Here is a 23,004-nt window from a genome sequence, read left to right on the forward strand (position 1 = left end):
AAGTGAGTGAATGTGAAACACCAACAATATCAGTAGCGACATTCACACACACAAATTTTCAGTTTTTGCAGCGCTATGCATAAATCAATTTTGTTTGCATCCATATACACAATCTGTGCAGGACAAATTATTGCGATGTTTGAAAAAAGAAGAAGCAGTGGTTAAAGGGATGGGTCCCTGGGCATTCAAGTGTGTGAACTTACTGTGGTGAGTTGCATTGTGGGATTAAAAAACTTGCGTGTCTTTTTGCTTACCATTCACACACCACTGCTGAGGGCAAATTATCATGATGTTTTAAAAAAAAATCAAGCAAGGTAGATTTGTGCATCACAATTGCAGCATTTAGGATTTTTTTTTTGTTGGTGTCCACACACAAGAATGAATGGTTTTTTGCACTATGTTGTAAAATTTGAGTTTCAAAATGCATTAATTTGGGTGTGTGTGAACGGCACTATTGTGTGAACTACTTTATGATGGTCTGGAAATGGTATGGATTTAGCATGCCAAAGTGAGCTTTATCCTGCCCAGGGTAGACATCGTACATTTGGACTTGACGTGGGCTGGCTGGAGAAGTGTAGTCTGAGAGATAAGGCATCCAGGCAATGTCATGTTTGTTTGCCCAAGTCTACTGTAACAACTTGTCCCCTTTACTGCATGTCTAGCCTACATGAAAGGCTCTGGCATATTTTGGTGATGAATTCAGTGTCCAATTACAGGTTCTGAAGTATACTAACAATATCCTTATCATTTTACATATGTCTCTCCTTAGTTTTATGCCACAAAATTGTGAGTTATGTCCAGCAGTGTTTTGCAGCAGCAGTAGCAGTTGTTGGATGTAGATAGCTTGCAACATCTGGCTTTTCTTTGGAATTATCATATAATTTATTGTCACACACACACACACATCTTTCAATTTCAAATTCAATTGAAATTGCTTGGATCTACAATGAAAAATTATTAACATTGAACATGGCAGTCGATGTGTCAGAGTTTTGATCAAAGCAAAAATCCTTAGAAAAATATAATGGAACCTACTTAAAAGCGAGCTTGTTAAGTAAGCGTAGATCTGGCCAACAGAAGCCTCGTCTGAAGAACAAAAATGACAAGGAGCACGAAGCAATCGATGTTATAAAATTAGCCTGGATCAAAGGCTAACTGGGCTCCATCATGACATGATCTCTACCAACATCACATTGGTGGTTATGCTCCATGAAGGTATCTTATGTTGGCCCCAAGGATCCATCCTTGGGAGCGCAGCATCCTCTGCCTCCTCGCTTTAACATCGCCTGCCCAAAGCTGATGCTGCTCGCCCACTCTCCCTTTGGCACCTGGTACGTGGGTTAGGAAGAGCGAGTGAGAAAATCCAGTGAGCAGAATTACACCCCCTGGCTAATTGGTACATCACACTTCAAATGGCAACCTTTGGATGAGACAATGATATATCATCTTCGGGCCAGTCCTTAGAATGGTCAGTACAGACATTGTGTAGTGCAAGCCTTCTCAGCCATAAATATTTTGCTTATTAATGTTTGCAAATTTCATGGTGTGTTTCCAGTAGGATTTAATTGTCAGTGTGGATGGGTATCCCTGAGCAATTATCATGAAGTTTGTTTTGGGGGAATTTTTTTTTTCATTCTCTCTTCTTTTTTTTTGGATAATTGTTTATCAATGTCAGTGACAACTTCCTGGAAATTCTGCCACTTTCTGCCGTGTGGCCTGTGTACCGGATGCTTGAAGTGGATAATGGATATAACATCTTCCTCTTTGGCAGATCCCGATGGACAAGCTCCATGATCATATCAAACATGCGATGTGGGAGGTAATAAATGGCACCATAATACTGGATTGATGACTGCGTGGCATCTTGCTTTTCCCACCTCCATGATGATGCCTCTATTTTTTGGTAAGAAAAAAAAATTATGTGATGTCTCCACTGTTTAGAAATGCTGCCGAGCTGAGTGGTAATTTGTTCCCTCTCTGTTCTATACGTGGGTAGCGGCAATATCTTTCACAGCCCCCCATTTTTAGACGCACCTCGGATGTGTCAGAGATAGGACGTCACAGCAGATACAGGAGGGGATTTGTGCAGGCTGTTTGTGGAACTGTGCGCAGATGACAATATTTTTTCTGCCATGTGCCAGTGAATTGGACGAGAGAGCAAATCGTGCAAAGCTCACTTATTTATTGTGCTCTCATAATGCTGCAGTTCTGGACACATTTATTGCATGCTGATCTGCCTTTGGACATGGACGATGTGATATTTTTGGTTTTGGTGTCCTGTTTTGAACATTCATCATGTCAAACATGTTGTGCAGCTTAAAGGAATGTAACACCCACATTCATTATGTTTCAGTTGAGAGAAACCACTTGGATTGATACTCTGGATTTGTAATTGCCTGGAAGGCTAATATCAGAAAGAAGCAGCCAAAAGGTAATGTAATTTGAAAAGTTAAATTTTCTTCTTATTTCTGAGTCTGTTGAGTCATTGGCCAAATGATTTTCCCTATGGCAAAGACATATTTCTTTTAAATATTGTGTACAGCACCTCTTAACTTGACAGCAAAGATAATTGGGCATTTTCTGACTGTTGTTAGTGAGCAGGCAATATAATATAAAAAAGTCAGGTTGTACGGTATAGGCCTATAGGCCTACCATGCAAAGTTTAAACCAAGTTTGCCTTGCTTTGGGGCACACCTACAATGTGCAGGCCCCTAGATACCATTCATCACTTTATCTTTGCATATCTAATCTTGTGCAAGTTTAAACTATCATAGTTTGTAATGAGGTGATACTTCGATTAAGCTAAATTTGACTGAATTGAATTGATGAATTCCAAGCCCACAATTTGTTTAAGAAGAAATACTTCATTTCTTTAAAATTGTCTTGACATTCCTTTTGGTGGAAAATTTGCAAAGCTGATAAAATTTTCAACTTTATTCTGAAAATGTAGACAGACACAATCAGAGCAAACTTTCAAAACTTGACAATGATCATGAAAGTTAACCCATTGAAGACAAGTCCAGTGTATGCTTGGGCAAGTGTGTAAGGGAAATGCATGTTGTAGCAAAATCAGCACATCCTCAATGGGTTAAAACAAATACAATTTACATCTTTGATAAGTGTGGAACTCCAAGTTGACAAGGATTAAACAGTAAGCCATTATGATTAATCCATTGAGGATGTTTCCCGGGTATATTAGGGCAGGCGTCTATATGAAATGCGTGTTGTAGCAAAATCAAACCGTCCTCAACAGGTTAAATTATCACAATTTTGTTCTGAGCGTGACATATGTCACACAGGTTATATATGCTTCATCTTCTTGTGATTGTGAAAGAAAGAATATAATTCCCAAAAATATAACTGGGGTGTGATATGAAGTCCTAGCTTGTGGCAATCTAAACATGAGAAATTTTGCAGTTGTTTAAACTCTGCAAAATTGTCATTATCCCTATACTCATACAAAGAATTTGTGAAGTCACAGTGTATTGGCCCATTATTTGTGTGTTTTAGCATTCTCTGAATAGAAATGTGCCATCACTTAAATTGAAGCATATCTATTCATTTCATAGTAGTTTTGCAAAATTTCTTGCAGTTGTTTTGCTCAAATGTATAAAGATGTCTGCAACACTCCCACTGCGGCTCTACAAGATTAATTCTAATTGGTAGGAGTGTTGTTTGATTTGTCAACGAGGAAATTGTGCTAGTCTATTTGCTGTCATCTTTTCGTTATACCTTCAGTAGCACATAATAAGAATATGCCACAGGTAAGAGGAAGTAACATTGAGGGTATAATCACCTTTTTGCTTGGCATCCTTCCTCATATGCTCTTTCTTCTCCTGTTCCATCCAGGTCTAGGATGTACAGCTTAAATCTCAGGGACAGATATGGATAAAAGACTGGCACAACTTCAAATGTTTCAAAGATAAGCTAGAAAAAAACAACAACTACCAAACATTTTTGAACAATGTTGCAGAAAATGTTTGCCAGAAATTGCCCATACTGGTAACACATAACCTGGGTGTCTCAAACTTATGAATAAAATCAAGAAGTGCTCAAACCTTTATAGGAAAATTGATGGCCCTGAGACAAACAGCCATTACATATTGTATGATTTATGGACATGAAGGCGACATAAGAGGTAGAACAGTTCCTTTTTCTTGTTTTGTTTTGTTTTCTCTTGTTTTGTTTTTGCCTTTTTTTAGCAATAGGTTCAGCCCTCAGTTTATACTCTCAATATTTATATATCAATTATTCCCCTTTCCTTTGTGCAAAACATTCTGTGTAGATACTGATCAGGTGCAGTAAAAGACTTGCTTATCATTTGCTTTACTTACCAGCAATTCTCTTCAAAACCTTAAAAAAAAAACAACAACAAACATATAGATATGTTGAAGGGGAAGTCTCCCAAAGCGTACTGTAAAACGAGAAATGTTCGTGTGCATTTTAATTTCGTGAATTTCGCGAGTGCCAAGATTCGCAAAATTAAAATGCACGCGAAATTTCTTATCTACACTATATGCATTGAACGTAAGAGGCAATTCGCGAAAATTTCTTGCCACGAAAAAGGCCATCGGCTCCAATTCGCGAAAATTTCGTGCCGCGAATATATCGTGTTTTACAGTATTAGGGCAATTATTCCCCCCCCCCCCCTCCTCTGGCTAAATACTGGTTAGTAATAAGGTTAGAGTAAAGATTCGGGTTAAGGTTAGGTTTAGGGTTATAGTTTGGGTTAGGATCAGGATTAAGGTTAGGGTCAGGGGAAGGGTCTGGGGTAATTGCCAGGGGGTAATTGCCCTAGACCCCTGTGTATGTTTTGGCAAGATGAAGAAAGGGTATGGATATGTTCAAAGATAGTTTTAGGAAAATCAGCAAATCTTTTAAGGTTTTGAAGTGTATCATTAATTCCATATTCTGCCCCTTCAAATGGGAACTCTGCACAGTTTATGATGACATTATAGCAGAACAATAATATTAATATAAAAGAATTTTCCAAATAAAACATTCACATTGCCTTGACCTATAACTTAGATATAGGTGGAGGCAATTATCATTCTTTTTATCTTCTGGTGAAGCCAACTCCGGTATTCTTTTCTTTTTCTCCTTCTCTTTCTTCTCTCTCTTTGTAAATATATTTTTTTCATATATAACTTGAAGAGCACTTAGAGAGTGCAGACCTCTGCAAAGCAGCTCATTTCCACCCATATACATGCATGCTGAAATTCACCATTATTTCCCGCTGATGAACATGAACATCATCTAATGCTGCTTATACTGCATCTTGAGTACACACTCACACAGTACGCATATACACAACGCGTAGCTCCAGCTCAAACTCCCTCATTTATGGACCCTATTTAGCCATGATAATCCAAAACATCTAGGGAAAAAAAAGCTATCCTTGATCCAGATGGTTATCCCTATCACTGCCAAAATTTATTCATCTCTTCCTTGTGTCATTATCAACTTTTGCTGGAAGTTTCATCCAAATCTGTTCACAACTCTTTGACATATTTTGCAAACAGACAGACAAAATAATAAACCAACAAACAGAGACAAAAATGTGACCTCCTTATATTAGTGAAGGTTAATATATATACTTGTAGAGAGAGATAGAGAGATAGAGAGATAACATAATATTACATGTAATATGTGCATATGTGTATACATGAGAGAGACAGGGAGATATAGCATAATAGATACTTTCACACATTTGCACATTTGTATATACTAGTAGATGTATGTAAACTTATTCCCCTAATCAGATTATTGAGAATGAGAACATGCATATTATTGTGTCTCTTAGCTTCAGGGAGATTCCTGGAAGTCATTTGCTGTCAGAAAAAAAAATGATACAAGCACTCCTGTGACCTCAAAACCTTAAACCCTCTCTGTTGACATGACATTTCGGAGTGGCTACCATTCATTGTTTATCTGACTTTAATCATATCCCACCTCTTACATAGTCTTGCCTTCAGGACATTCGACTGGTATACACCAGCCACCCACTAAAGCCACAAGCAAAGAGTATGATGGTGATTTCTTCATTTCACGCACATGCTCACCGTATTATTTTGAAAGTTTACAAGTTGTATTTCCCAAACCCTCAATGCACTTTATGTGCAGATTGGCACCTCAGTTGGAGCACGCACTTCACCAGTTGGTGCAAAAGTCTAGAAAATTAACCATCAATGGGCAGAGATTACCTGGTCCTCTAATCTACCCATTCTCTAATCTAACCGTTCTCTCGGACTGGGGCATTTTTAGACCTGGGTGGGCTGTGGAATGTTTAATACATTCAAATTTGGGGGGGATTAGACAAATGATTATGGAAAAGTATGGTATGCTATTATGATGATAATGATAATTGAGCTTCTATATTATTAGAGAACATTGATTTGTTACAACAAATCAATGTTCTCTAATAATAGATGCAATGTACAATAACTCTTATAATGACATGCTTCAGCACAGAAAAGGGATATCAGGAAAGATGGCATTAGATATTTGTGAAATCTTTTTCTCTTCTTTTTAAGGAAGAATCCAGACCAGTAAAAAGTTAGTCTGAAAAGAGAGAATACAATTTTCTAAGCAAAACAATGAAAATTTGATTAAAATCACACGAAATTAGAAGTAGATATGAAATTATGAACTTTAGCTAATTACCCCAAAACAGTACTTGAACAGTTGATGTGAATATGCAATAGTAAATTGATGATGTCATCCCCTCATAACTTGCCATACAGTTTGTACATAAGATTATGAAATTTCAAAGGGGGGGGGGAGGGAGGTTCAAATGCCATAATGCAGTCTCAAACCCTGATATATCTGAATGATCATTATTTTGAAGTAATTCAACAAGGAATAACACGTTTTACACTTTCATAGCAGATAACTGAATTTCTGACAATTTTCTTTCCCGTATATGATCAATGGAAAATTGTAAGGTGATGACATCATCCCCTCACTCATTCACATATTCACATCTGCTGTTGGACAACTGTTTTGCAAAAGTTGGCAAATCTTTAGAATTGCTTAACTTCCTTATCTTTAATCCAATTTTGACCAAATTTTCACTGTTGTGCTTGTCATATTTTGCTTTTTCTTTTCAGACTAACTTTGATCTGGACCAGAATTCCCCTTTAAGCCCTTGTTTAGAATACATTCATTCCTATCAAGTTCTCAGGGAGAGTGATTTTTCATAACTATACTCATCCATGGCACTCATAAAAAGACCATAAAGAGAGACCGAATTGATGGTTTGTAGCATCGTATACTTTTACAACTCTGTTACCATTATAAGTTGTTAATGTGATTGGAATTTAACACAACAGACGAGTGTGTGTACCCTGGGTATATCATTTGCTTATGCTACTTGTTTTCAGCGACATAATGAATACATAATTGATGGCACTCATCACAGCTGCAATCACCATTACATTACTGGAATATGCGCAGCGAGTAATTACATCATCAGATCCGTTGTCATGACAATGGCAAATAATGAGTCTGCAATATGATTCCCGTACATTGGTGGCACATATGACATCAATCAATTTGTACACCATATGTTGTAAAGGGTGCCAAGAGCTAATTTTAGGCCTCAATTACAATCCAGCATTCAGAATTGGATAATTTATACATGCCTCGAGCCCTGAAGTCTTTTGAGGTATAATCCAAATTCACATCAAATTCATGCACAAATTTGGAAACTTCCGTAGCGAAGTGATATAAGTTTTTCAATGCTCTTGTTTGCGTGCTTCTGCAGCAGTGTAAACTGCATGACACCATATTAGTTTTTAGAGGCAGCCAAAGAGATGATTGATTTTGCTGAAAATAGGTGAACTGATAGTATGCCATCCCAGCCAAATTCTTTTGTTTTAGATTCATCTTGTGCTTTATTTGCTGTCTAAGGAAGAAAAAGGAGAAAATAAATTGCTTCTTTTACATTGAACTATGATTCTAATACCCAATTTTTTTTTATTCACACATGGCATCGGCTGAGAACCAGAAGGGCGTTATCACAATTTTGAGGGGCATTGAATTATTGGTATCATATTGTAGAGCTGATCCCCTCTACATTTGGTATCAATTTTCAATATTTTAATTTTCAGTTAAATGTTTAAAATCAAAACCACAAGGCTGGTAATTTACCCGATATTTGGAATGCTTATAAATCTATCCACTTTTCATAAAATAAGATTTGATTTCATGAAAATTGATTGTTTTGTTTTTATTCATGTTCTTGAAAGTGGTCATAGTAATATTCAAGCAATCCATCCTTTCTGTGCAGACTGCCTTTAATCATTTGAAGTGGAGGGGTAATACAACACTACCTATTATGAAGTGTCAAGCTTCTGTTCAACAAGCTGGACTAGAAGAGCTGTCATCATATCTTTTTAGAGTGGTATCCACACCAAAGAATTGATTATCTCTGTGGATACCATCCAGCACACTCAAAAGTTCCATTCACATACAAAAAAAAAAAGGATTGTTGGTTTTTTTTTGCATTTCAAAGTAAAAATCTTATTCTTATCAAAAATTTTATTTGCCACCATTCACTCATACCGCCCCCCCCCAAAAAAAAAAAGTTGCTTTCAAACTGCATAAACATGCATAAAACAATGATAGAAGCATTACTGTGCGCACCCTAGCACGCGGACTTACAATTAGTGTGGTAATTAGCATCAAGGGACTAAAAAAACTTGATTTTTGTTGTATGTTCCATTCATACACACTGCATAAAGCTGGTTATAATGAGGGATTAAAAGAAAGAAGAAAGATCAAGATGGATTGATAATAGAATATTGATATAAAAAAAAAGATTATATTTTTTTTGTGTGTGTGTGTTTATGTGAATGGGGCTGAAGTCTTATTTCCAGTGACTCTTTTTTCCCTGCTTGGACCTGATGTGTTTGCTTCACTAGAGGGTCACATGTGGCTGAATGGCCAAGAGATAATCTCTTCTGACGTGATCAGGGCATGTGGAGCAGTGCAGTGCGTATGAGTTGATAGTATGGGGGCTTGGTAAGTTGCTCTTATCATGGTGCTTACCTGGGAATGCAAAATTCGAGCATGCCTTGAGAGATGTGTGTAGAGAGGCATTTCATTTTGATTCTGTCTTTCCTGATTGCATTGAAAACCAGGAGTTCAATGAAATAAAGATGTCCATGGCATCCAGGTATTCTTGTACTTATAAATGAGAGTACCACTAGGTAACAATAGTGATAATAACAATAATAATTAGAAATGGTGGGCATTAAAGGTGCTTTTACCATTTCTATTAGTTTCATTCAGTTTTTGTTGAGCCCATCGGAGGTGAGGGGAGACTAAGGGATGACCTGTGGTGTCTGTCCGTCTGTCGTCCGTCTGTCGTCCATCCGTCGTCCGTCCGTCCGTCGTCCATCCGTCGTCCGTCCATCTTCCGTCTGTAATGCTACAAAAACTTGAATAACTCTCTACTGAGGACTTCAATTTCAATCAAACTTGGAGGGAAGAGTGGTTATACAAAGTTACACATTTTGCCAAACGTGAAGGTCACCTCAAGGTCAAAAATCACAGGCATGGGTCAATGAACTTTAGGGCCCAATGTTAAGTTTTATGGCATGTTTCAATTATGGCTCATAACTTTTGATGTATATGTCTGTTTGTGACCAAACTTGGATGGTAGATGTCCCTTGGGGAGTTGAAGGTCACCACAAGGTCAAAGCTCACAGACAGAGGTCAATAAACTTTTAAGGCCCGATGTTAAGTTTTTACGGCGCGTGTTGGTTATGGCTCAAAACTTTTGATCCATATGTCTGTTTGTGACCAAACTTGGATGGTAGATGTGCCTTTGGGAGTTGAAGGACATCATAAGGTCAAAGGTCACAAACAGGGGTCAACGAACTTTTAGGGCCCAACGTTAAGTTTTCACGGCGTGTGTTGGTTATGGCTCATAACTTTTGATACATATGTCCGTTTGTGACCAAACTTGGCTGGTAAATGTCCCTTAGGGGAATTGAAGGTCACCACAAGGTCAAAAGTCATAGGCGGGGTCAATGAACTTCTGGGAGTTAGAAAAACATTAATTTCTTCAACGCGAATGGGCGAGACACATTTTTGCACTTGCCTTGGTTTTTTTTATCTACTAATGCAAAACATGCAAAATAGGCCTATGTTAATCAAAATGTGCACTTTAACATGGAGAACAAATTATTAGCATTGATAACTGAGCTTCTTTGCAGGAATTTTATGTTGACTTTAACTTTTCATGGAACACTTTAGTACATTTTATCAAGTGCTTGATAATCTCATTTTTAGAGCTGTCAAATATCATATTGTAGACAGACCAGTCAGTTATTTCATCTATTAAAAAGAATTAAAATGAGTGTTTAGATTGAAAGGTCCACAGAAGTATAGTAGAAGGAGGCTGAATAAAATGTTTTACCTTTCACTTCAAAATCAAAGGAGGAGATGAGACATTCAAGAGATCATACAAAATGTACATATTCAAAGGAGTAATTGATGATCTATGTATCATTAGAAAAGAACCAGATATCACACAGTAACTTCTATTGAAAATTGATGTGCAGTGTTCGGTCTGCCATGAATCAACTTTAGGCATCAATTATTTTGCACGAGATAGTCACTAAGCTATCTCAACCCCCCCCCCCCAAAAAAAAAAAAAAAACATTAAAAAGAATTTGCCAAAGCAAAAACATCTACATAAATGTTTGGCTTCCATTTGGAACAGATGTTTCCTGCCAAATGCAAAGTCACTGCACTATCTAACCCCCAGAAATTTTTGTGGTTTTCCTGAAGCGTCAAGTCTGGTGGTAAACATTGCTCAGTGTTTTATGCCATAGGACCTACATACAATCTTTCCAAATGGTAATGACTTGCGATTAGTTTAATCTAACCCCATATCCTTGTTTTTCCCCATATTTCTCTCTGTCTATGATGTATTAACTCATTCAAAAGTCTATATTTCATTGCTTTGATATTCATCCATGTTTTTGGAAAGTATGGAGACAAATGAAGATGAATATGCCATAATGCACAAAGTTAGATGTTTCAATATTTTGAAGACGAGAATTTGTTGTTAATAACTGTGTCACGTGATTCAAAATTCCTGAATGTCATATGATTTGGAGTTGCCATTTTACATCACACACTGTGCAAGAAGTGGGCAATGTAAGGATGGTGTGATTTAATCTGGAAAAGTAATGACCTAATTTTATCTGTGAGAAATACATTCACAGCGCTACCTCTTTGTCTGTAGTTCACAATCAAGTGACAGTTCAAAATCATCACCATGACTACTTGTGAAGTATAGGCTAAGCAGGAAACTTGCATCAAGGCCCAAATTTCTCAAATACTGTGACTTGTTAATCATTTTTAGTAAATCTTTATAATGCATTATCGTACAACGTAGCATTTTCTTTTACTATTGAAAAAAAAGATATATATATATATTTCCATGTTTGTTTGGATAAAGAATACAAAAACAAACTAGGGTCAAAACTTAAACTAGCTCAGTATTAAAATGTTTGGCATATATGTAGAACCTAATCATGTCTTCCTGGCCCTCCCATTTCATGCAGATGATCTTACCCACTACTAAATATCTAGGCCATTAGAGTAGCAGGTGCATCTGCAGCTGTTTTATAGTGGTACAGTAAATGTCAGTTCTTGACCGTAATTACATCTGTGTTATAGTGTCGACTCCAACAAGCTTTCAGCAATAGAAGACACGAAGGCTTTGGTAAAATGTGAATTGTAATAATGACACCGAATAGGACCATCTTGAAAGCATGTTTAGTCATGCATCATATTTTGTGTTCATCATCTCCATGTGATGTTCATCATTCATCTATTTACCATTCTAATCATTCATTCATTTTATTCATTCAGTCATTTGATTTACACACCAATTATGGCTGTGTTGGACTATAGGTCTACTGTCCTTGATGCTATCAAATTGCGTTATCATAAGGTAACAGGTAAGCAATGGAATAGCACTGACGTAGGTCAGCTTATGCTTGAATGTGACATTTAGTCCCAGTCAGATTCAATCACATTTCATAGCTCCTTCGTCCATCATGACTGCCTGACAAGAGACCAGCTAGGTCACATGACCCTAAGAGCAAATACAGGGTGATCAAGATTAAAGGTGATAGGTACCCTTCCGATCTCTTTGCGTAAGTGATGTTGGTGTCAGAGCTTGTTCGTGAATGAAACTAGCCTAGCAGTATATCCTTTGAGTAAAACAAAGTGTCAAAGGCTGCATATATCATCTTCCCCGTGTTAGAAGCATGTTTCAATACACACTATCAGAATGCATTTGCAAAAGTCTTTTGGGACCTTGTTTCTTGAGTTCATCATCTCTATTGCAAGTTGGGAGGAAGGCCCTGTCACTTCACAGCTCCATTGCAGAGATCATGTAGTTTGCACTAGTAGATCCAAGCTATAAATACATCTCAAAATGACTTTGCGTTTATCATCTCGACAGAAATGAGTTTCTGACTCAAATGCATTTGAGATTGTACCTTTTTCAAGGTGTCAGAAACGTGTTTCTAACCCCATAATCAAAACAGCTTTGCATTTGTCATCTGCCCAAATCTCCCTGAGAGTCATTTGGAAACCTAGATTCTTTGCAAGAAGTGAGTTGATGCCCGCACCCAGATAATCCTAAGTCTTGGAAATAGCATTAGAACACGTCCTAAAAAGTGAACCCGTGTTATCAGGAGTAGATATTAACCTGCTTTTGTTCCAGAAGGAAATAAAGACTTCCACTTTGACATGGCTATGTTCAAAAAGCTGTCAAATGATTCTTTATGAAAGAATCAAGATTTATCAAATATTTTCATTGCTTCATATCTATCAACATCTGATATATACTACATTCTCCAAGTGAGACATCCTACACAAAAAAGGCCACAGAGGATGCCATGGTTTTGTGTTCTGCTCTCACAATTTCTCCACTCTCTCATGAAATATTTTTTCTTCACAAGGGTTCAGAATATCGCGAGCTGAAGATTTGATTTCTTTCTTACACCCCCTCTCCCTTAGGGGGATCACAGAAGAAAAAGCATATTGAGGAACAACAATAACACCCAAACTTTAGTTGTTGTGATTTCTGGTATCCATCAAGCGGAGCATCATACCACAGTGAAAGAGTTTCCTTGAGCATGCCAGGAATGGGAAAAGGACTCACGAGGGGATGGGAAGGTGAAACTCCGGCATGCCTCATTCATGTTTTCCTTGCTCAACATTCAGGGAGACATTAATGCCATAATGTAGCCATGGGCTAAGTCTGCTCAGGGTCACTGCTCTGTGAGTTTCAGAGTCGCAATCCATGTAGTGTAATTCTGCCTGGCTGAGGAGAATATCAGGCGGAGAGCAGCTTTCTCCAATTTCATGTAAAGCCAGAGGGGAAATATGAGAGTATGTTACTTACTATGATCAAAACTGTTTCATGTCAGTGATTGTATGAGGCACATGATCAGCTGCACCTTGAAGTTGACTCTAACGGTGACATGAAACAAACTTGAAATTGTCCTCAAATTGGAATTCAGCCCATTGATACTGCATGCCAAAAATTCAAGCAACTTTGAACCATTTTAGAGGAGAGGAAATTGTTCGTAGTCCAATTATACTTACTAAACACGTGTTCAAGAGCCTACCATCATAAGTCTGTTCATACCAAAGAGCAAACTAGATTGAAAAACACATTTGGGCCATTTTAACCCTTTCTGTGCCAGGAACTTTGAACAGTGTGTACAGTGCCATAGGGTTTTCTGTGCCAATCAATACTCAAAGTATGCAAAGGGTTAAGGAACAAATGTTTAATTCACTCAGCATACTTGGGATGGTACCATAGGAAAGCAATAACTTACTTTCCGCTTGGAGTGTAGGGTTTTGTACATGGTCCCATGGCCATCCAAAGCAAGCAAGCAAGCAAACAAAACAAATCACACTTCTGAGATGATGATGCAGTGTTTTGATTATGTGAGATTATGTAGATTATGTTTATGATTATGTTCCAAAAGACAATACTGAACATTAGATTTTGCAGCACTGTTAATCCATTAAGTTAATGCTCAAGCAATTTGACCAAGGCATATTGGACAAGTCATAGTTTGACGTGGACAATGGCTTTGATATCTTCCACAGCTGTCTTTGAACCAAAATCTCTTGTATACATGCAATAGGGATGTAATTCTGTGTTTAATTCAAAGGTTACAGGTATGGTATAGATGGCTAGATGTGTTGTACTTTGCTTAGAACTGCTTTCAATTGCACATCACACAACAACAACAACAACAACAACAATATTTAATATCTTCCTCCTTCTCAACCTGTCACTCCGTCAAGGGAGAAGTTTCTTATCCACCAGAGATCCATCACAATCTTGTCGATTTCCTGCCATTTCTGGCGGAAGTAGATGACTTAGTTCTGTCCTGCTGCAGCTAGTGACAGACATGCAGAAGATAGATGGCTTTTCCATCTGACCGTCTGAGGCTGCGGCCGGATTCCAGCGCCTCCCACTTGCTCGGACAGATGGAGGCAACGAGAAGGTCGACGGGACGGTCAGTGGAAAGAAATGTATGCCGGTCTTTCGGGGACACTTTTCAGCTTGTGCATTTGATTCATGCAAGCATTCATCCGTCCCGTATTCCCTGGTGTCATATACCCGTGACCGTCTTGTGTTTCTCTCACTGAAGCACTAAGTATGTCAGTGTTTGGTGTCCAAGAGAATGTTATAATTTCTGTGATTGGGTTTGATGGATTTTTTAATCACTTTATATAAAAATAGAGGTGAATTTGAAAATTGTGTAAGCATAAGATCACATATGGGCACTTCTCTCCTATCCTCACCAAACATAGCAAGTCAATTTTGACAACCCCACTATGAATGATATCACAGAGGCACAAGATGACCACTGCATTGAAGGAGGGACTCCCTCACCCAACCCGTTGTATTGCATCATACGACAGAACAAGTAAGGACTGATTGACTTACACAGTATTAATGCAATGATAGTTAGACGTAAGACTTTCATTTTGATCAGCGAAGAAAGTATTCCAACTCTTAACATTCCGGTCACCAAATAGAGCTCAACAGAGGTCTATGAAAAGAGGACACACTTTTGTTGTTAATGTGTAAGAAACTGACCAGCCATTCTCATCAGCTGGTCTACACAAGTTCATTCTTTGTTGGAACATGATTTCCATATTGTTACATTGAACAAGCTTATGCATTATGTTGCTTTGACAATGAACGAAGTGCCTAACCAACTGAGAAAAAAAGGCAAGTCTTTGTCCAGATGCGTTCATGAGCTACTTACACACTGACTTATTGTGGCTGTAGGCCCTATATCATCAGTAAAACTGCATCCACGCGGTAGAAGTATTCCCGTGCCTGAAATGAGTGCATTATGTTACGTCTGTCCGTTATCTCTTTTCCTACCCCCCTTTTTCTAATAAGTGTGAGCAATTGGCAGAAGTGTTTCCAATTCCTCCGGTAGCCATCTGATTTTGTCTCGGCACGGCACACCAGAGGATGGTTAACCTCGATCCTTCCATCCATTCAGCAAGACCCTCCCTCTCCAGAAATCAAACCAGATATTTTTAGCCTCTTGGCCATCACTTCGCTTCATCTGTCCCCAATGTGACGTGGTGCCTGTACGGATGATGGCAGCCTCTGACGAGAGAAATGGGCTCAGCTGAGAATGTGAGAAGTTCGGCCGGGGCGCAAGATTTTCTGTGATGCTCGCCATCACCAATATTATTTCCCCCTTGCATATGTTAGCCTACTTCCAAGATGTTTGTTTTTTTGTCACAGTGGCATCAAATGATGCGGTTATATGTCTTGAGAAATTGCTGAAGTATGTGGACAGCATGAAATTGGACATTTGATGCAGAAGAACGGACTACGCTTTTCCTTCCCTATCCAAGGACCATCCCATGGGGTGTCTGATTTAATCGAACATGCTGTGCTATATATTTCTTGGCATTTTTAAAAACATATTTCCTGGCTTGTATGACATTAAAATTTTTCAGGGTATTTTCAACTTTAGTTTGTGTACAATCATGAATCTCTGGTCAGCACACAGTCTTTCAATCATTCTCTTTGTATCTCCTGTCCCTTGCCCCCCCCCCCCCCCCCCAATGTATAGGTGACCCATTGTATTCACGGAACATGCTTTTATCATGATTGCATTTTTGACCTAAAACACTGTATGGCTTCCAGGCTGAAGAAGTGACCGTTGTTGAGGTGATGTTGAAAAAATTCATGACTTGGTGAACTGATGTTATGCAAGAAATTTGTCTTGTCTGCAATTTGAAAATATCGTCAGTGTTAACTTGCATCCTTTGTTTGTTTGGTTTGTTTGTTTGATATTAGTCTGCTTGATCTATGTTCATTCCTTGATCATAGTTTGGGTTGGGTGGATTTTTTTTCCTTTCTTTTCTTGGTGTGTATTTAGTTGTGAATATAGATTTAACATATTCTGTGGTCTGGCTAGGTTTTGATGAGATGGATCTTTTTCAATTTCATTTGTATTTGTATTTTTATTTTATAGAAATGTATACTTACCTGCACTGTGATGCTAAGTAGCAAGTAAGGTTGACTTTGCTGATATTTGCTTGGCAATTTAGGTTTCTCTTTTTAGTAATTCAGCATTTATGTTTATATATATATTTTTTTAAATTTATTTGATATCATTATGTGCAGCTGGTCAGACAAATGAGGTCTCATTTCATCTTCTAGAAACATATCCTATTTTTTGTTCTGTAAATTAGATCATCTGTCAGTGCTCCAATGGACATGTAAGGCAAGAGTGCTTTTTAAGGACTTTTTATCTGATCAACAGACCTTTGAAGTTCTGCGTAGTTGCCCCAAGGAATAACCGACACTGCTTCAAGGCAGTTGTCAGTTAAATGGAGGGCATGGCTGATGTGCAGCGACAGCCAAATTGAAAGTTGTGGCTATCAATTCTCATTTAATGCAGGGCAAAATTATTTTTTTATATCAAGAGTGATAGGAATTGGCGTTGCCTCATTTTTTCTCTGATGTTTCTAGGTTTGTTGGGGGGCATTGACACTGAAATGTAGTATTTTGTTTTTGATGTCACTCCAAGTTTTATTATGATTATTATTGTTTATTTCCTACTTCCTACTTCTAAAATTAGGAAAAGAGTTGAAATTTGATCTGTGGTGTGCGCGGCGCACAGATGCTTGACTAATTTGGCGGCACATTTCAAAACATATTAAGTTTCCCAATGAAGTACGTGCATGCAATGTACGTGGGATTAAGTCATCACCCTCGTGTTACACAAGGTTTGTTGTTATCAAACCTCCCTGTAATGAGGTTCCCATGTAGGATCTATACAGTAATCTCCTTGTAAAACAGCAATGGGATCAAGTTCAATAGGATGCCAGTATCACTGAGGAGACTTGGCTCCGTGTAAATGATCGATGCTGTCTTTGAAACAGAAGGAGGCAGTCTGGCTGTGTGGGAAGAAAGCAAAACAAAATGAGGCAAAAACATGAAACAGGGTTTTGAGCTGCTTGTTACACATAATGGACAGACATTGCCTTGATAACAGTGTGATGGATATCAGTAGTTGTTGCCGTATTGGGTTAAACTGTCTAGCTCTCAATTTGCTAATGGTGACTGGTGTGCCTCTCGCTCCTCCTGTGGCTGCTAATGACGGGGACAAGCTGAGCAAATCTTTTTTGCTCTGCCCCAACCCAAATATGTGCTCTGAAGATGTAGCTGTAGTTTGGGGCAAGGAGAGGGGGAAAGATAATGTTTACTCCTGTGTCTGTCATGAGGAAGCGGCTCTATTTGCCTGTAAGTTTGACATTAACATGTGTATTATTTTCTCTTTTTTGACAGTCTTATTAAGTCAAAGGTAACAAATTAAACATTGTTCCATTTTTCGGTATACCACAGCATTTCTTGGATGGTTGTTGCTTGGTGAGAAATGCTTTTCAATGTCTGTCCTTCATTATAGTCTTGAGTGTGTCATTCTCCCTTGGAGTTGTTGCAATCTCAGTCGAATTTAAGATCTGTGAAAGTGAAACAATGAAAACAAGAATATTTGAGACTCAATTCTCTTTCCATTAATTAACAAGAAACTTTATCATCATTGCCAAGTGTTTATGCAGAGGAGACTTGAAGCTATCATTCCTGTGAGTAGGTGAGCTAGAACCCTCTTCACTTCTCAAATAAAAAGCACAATGAAATCCCAAGTGAAGGGGTCAAAAATTCACATACACAGACACAAAAAAGCTGATACCTGCAAGAATCTTTGAAGGATGAAGATTACTCCCAGAAGAAGAATATGTGTTATAGCCTGAAACTGTATCTCTAAGAGAATGGACCTGAAATACCGCTTTACAAATCGGTAGTTTTTTTCTTTTTTTGCTTCAGGAAATCATCATTTGGATCAACCCCAGCAATGAAAGCACCTCTCCACCATGGCAGAAACTGCTCCTCCAATGTCAGCATTAGCATCTCTTCCTCCTCCATCACCCCCATCCCCATCCCGGTCTCCCTCTCTGCCTCCATCCCACCCTCAGTACACGCCCTCAGTGTCCTCCACCAGCTCAACCGGATCCTCCTCCTCCCCCCGGCAGGGGACCAGCCTCCTCCGCCGCGTGCTCTGCGCCATTCGCTCGGAGGGCGGGGCCGCCGGATCCAAGCGGCCGCGGAGCAAGTCGTCGGCCATGACCAACCATGAGTACAGGAGGCGGGACCGAGACGAGGGCAGTCTCCTGCGACCCAGAGCTGCCTCCTCACCCGCCCCATTCGGGGACCGAGGGGTTCCCGCCATTCATGTCACCGATGAGATTCTGCTGGAGGAGAGAGGACAAAATGGAATGGGTGGCGGGTTGATGGAAGACGGGATGAGGGATGGGAGTGAGTGTGGGAGCAGGTAAGAGTGAAAACAAGCCCATCAACTTCTTTCTTTCCTATGCATGATGGAAGTCATATATAGTCCAACCTCGATCATCTGACCCTCTCTTATTTGAACTGTTTTGTTATCCAGATGCTTCCAAGCAGCGAAGACAGAAACTAAAAGTGATGTCAAACCCAATTAAAACTCATACGAAGCTCATGCAATTTACCTATGATATTCTCAACAGAAACATTATATGAATTTTACAGTAACATGTTTTGATTGCATGACTATATTAAGTAGGCTAGAATAAATTAAACTACTATTGCGGTGTACCCTAAGACCTCCATAGCTACCACTGGGTCAGCAGCCTACTTGTATTCATATACAATGTGTACATTAAGCATTGTTCGTTCATATCCGGCCAAATTGCTTATCCGGAGGTGCACTGGTCCTAACATGGCCGGATTACAGAAATTTTACTTTAGTAAGATTCTTGTGACTTGACCCAGTTTGTTTGTTCCAATAGTGGTATAACAGAGACTCCAACTCTCCCGTTTTCGACGGGAGATCTCCCGCCGAAAACCCATTTTTGCAAAATCTCCCGTTCTCCCATTTGAGATTTAATTTCTCCCGCCCTGGCTCTGTGTCTCCCGTTCGAAAGGATTTCTTCCTTATTGCTACTGTATGTTGCAAAAAATAAGCCTTATATAGCACCAGAGAGCATATGGAACCCTGGGAACTTCGCACTTCGCACACATCAACTTGGAGTGTCCCGTTTGCTGGGGGTTTCAGGCGAGAGAATCTTCAGATCAGAAGGTGCTTTGGGTTGGAGTCTCTGGTATAATTGTTTCTCATGGAGTTGTACTCTAGGAACAGGTATGCATACAACAGAATCCAAGAGTGTGCTATTTTATAGGTTTTCAACAAAAACAAAACAAAAGAACAACACAACAAGCAAATACTCTGTAAGTCTGAATGGGATTGTAGCATCACCATTCAAAGGTTGAAAAAAAAAAAACCCCAAAAATCTCTTCCTCTTCCTTGATCCTCCAACTTTAACTTCTGCTCTTCTTTTCTTTATTTGCTGTCCCAATTGCTTTGTGACATCATATATTTTCACAAATAGTATACTGCCAAAGTGGAAATTTTCACAGTTCAGAAAATTTTTGCACATTTCGCACCAGAAACAAGCACGAAAATAAATGCTTTATTTTTGCTTGCATTGTGTATCACTATGTCATGTTTTGATTTTGCAGGATTAAAAATACAAGAAATTCATCTTACTCAGGTGAAAATATCCACTTTGGCAATACTGTATATGTCATATATTTAGCAAGTCTAATTCTTAGCAAATCGGGACTTCCCAACAATTTTGCGAGCGGTTAAATTCACAATCTTGGAATTCAGTATTAAATGGAGAAATGTATTTGTTAGATGCCACATTCATGTCAGAATCAATCAGTATTTTCATGTGTTTTTAAATTCGCGAACAGCACCTGACTCTTTGAGTTGAGTTGAGTTGAATAACTGAAACTGCACCGGTCTTACACTCGAGACACAGTAAACAGTTCCAGCATATTTATTTTCATATTTCACTTGAGATACATTTCATCGAAATACATTTAAAAAAATACAAACCAAGCAGATACAAAATATGTTATAAATCGGGTCATAGACAGAAAGTGTGTCAGTGTATATAATGTACATAGGACAATTCTCTATAACTTGTGAAATATGATGGAACCGCAAAAGCAAAGCTTGTAAACGCAGGTTCCAAGAAAATATACCAGTGTAAATTTGATGTGCATTCAATGGAGATAGGACACAAAGTAATAATGACGAAACTACATAAAAACTAAATTATCAAGGTACAAAGGAAAAAGAAAATAAAAGAGATGAAAAAGAAAAGAAAAAAAACAAGAACCTAAGGAATAAGAACAGGGTAAAAAATTTAATATAGCATATAGATACACAAGTATATACACATATCAAGAATCAAATTCATAACGAGTTCAATATGTTACTACTGGTATGGATGCAGTGATTATATAATGGGAGCATAAACCAGAAGTAAACAATCATAAACTGCAGGTTGATTCATCATACATTAAATGAGGATACTGCAGATAAATATCAAAGAAAAATTCTAGTCAGGCAGGTTATATTCATTTATTAACTTTGAAATGGCGAAAATAAAAACTGTGCGAAACATTCAGCATATACAGTATACTTACTATGTGGAAAAAGTAAAAAGTGACATCATTTTGCAAATAGTATGCCAGGAGTGTCAAACATGCCAACATTCTGACATAGCTTAAAATACTTAGAATCACATGAAGTTTTTTTCAACCAATCCCTAGCAGATGCATTTTTGTCTCGCCCACCGGAGGTGAAGGCGAGACTAAGGGATCCAAATGGTGTCCGTCCGTCGTCCGTCCGTAGTCCGTCACAAATGTTAAAGTTTACCTGCAAGACTCTCTTATGATGCATAACTTGGCAACTGTTACAGCAATGGCAGCCACACTTGGGTGATAGAAGCACTAGGGGTATCTTCATGTTATGGTGTTGTCAGAGGTCATGTGATGATGTCGAAGGTCATTTGAGGTCATATATTAAAGAGTATGTGCAAGACTCTCTTTTCTACGTTAAGGTTTACCTGCAAGACTCTCTTTTGACAAATAACTTCACATAAGTTGCTTGGATTGCAACCTAACTTGGGTCATAGATGCACTGGGGGTACCTTCATGCTATGGTGCCGTTGGAGGTCACAGGATAAGGTCAAAGGTCATTTGAGGTCATACGTTAAAGTTTACTTGCAAGACTCTCTTATCACATGTAACTCGACACATGTTGCTACAATGGCAATCAAACTTGGGTGATGGATGCACTTGGGGTACCTTCATGTTATGGTGCTGTAAGAGGTCACACGATAAGGTCAAAGGTCATTTGAGGTCATACGTTAAAGTTTACTTGCAAGAATCTCTTATCACACGTAACTCAGCACATGTTGCTACAATGGCAATCAAACTTGGGTGATGGTAGATGTCTCTTGGGAAGTTGAAGGTAACCACAAGGTCAATGGTTACAGACAGGGGTCAACGAACTTTTAGGGCCCAATGTTAAGTTTTTAGGGCGCATTTCGTTTATGGCTCATAACTTTAGATCCCTTTGTTCGTTTGTGACCAAACTTGGATGGAAGATGTCCCTTGGGGAGGTGAAGGTCGTCACAAGGTCAAAGGTCACAGACAGGGGTCAACAAACTTTTAGGGCCCAATGTTATGTTTTTAGGGCACGTTTTGATTGTGGCTCATAACTTTTGATCCCTATGTTCTTTTGTGACCAAACTTGGACAGTGGATGTCCCTTGGGGAGTTAAAGGTCATCACAAGGTCAAAGGTCACAGAAAGGGGTCAACAAATTTTTAGGGCCCAATGTTAAGTTTTTATGGCGCGTTTCGATTACGGCTCATTACTTTTGATCCCTTTGTCCGTTTGTGACCAAACTTGGATGGTAAATGTCCCTTAGGGTGTTCAAGGTCACCACAAGGTCAAAGGTCATAAGCAGGTCAATTAACTTCTGGGAGTTATAAAAAATATTAATTCCTTGTACGCGAATGGGCGAGACACAATTTGGCGATTGCCTTGTTTTTTATCTAAAAGGTAGTACGGTATACTACAGTTCTGCGGTTCAAAAGTTCATCTTTGCAAATGTGGTATCCTGCCCCAAAAGCTACCAGCAAGGCTACCGAAATGTGGAATATAGCAGTAGTAGGCTCACACTTTCGTAGTGAAGCTTCTCCAACTAGTGTATGTTACCATGATGTTCAACATTTTTTAATGTATATTTCTTTGGTGCAGTATCATGTTTTACTTTTATAGAAGTATGAAAATTATGGGTTTTTTTTATTATGTCTGAAATATTTTTTGATTGAATTTACAAGGGTTTAATACCATTGATAGCTCTACATTTCTTTCTTTTTCTTTTCCAAATGAAGCATCGATGGAGGAAGTCTGCATTCTGGCGGTCATTCCCCTGACATCGGCGATGAGGGCCGCCATAAAAAGAAGCGATGGCTCGACATCACCACTGGTGCAATACCCAAATCTTTCAAG

At 38.6% G+C, this 23,004-nt stretch overlaps 1 protein-coding gene across 1 annotated transcript; it reads left to right on the plus strand.

Annotated features, from left to right (window-relative positions):
* Positions 1–1,787: 1,787 nt before the first annotated feature.
* LOC139718294 (uncharacterized) lies at positions 1,788–23,004 on the plus strand (the record flags this gene model as incomplete). The annotated part of the gene is made up of 3 exons (XM_071629778.1): positions 1,788–1,903; positions 18,422–18,926; positions 22,887–23,004. Coding segments are annotated over exons 2-3 (576 nt in total), but the record flags the coding sequence as incomplete, so codon positions are not given.

The sequence above is a fragment of the Diadema antillarum genome, unplaced genomic scaffold (assembly GCF_040938485.1).
Source record: "Diadema antillarum isolate AM-2024a unplaced genomic scaffold, OU_Dant_1.0 scf00000092, whole genome shotgun sequence".
In the NCBI taxonomy this organism is placed as follows: Eukaryota; Metazoa; Echinodermata; class Echinoidea; order Diadematoida; family Diadematidae; genus Diadema; species Diadema antillarum.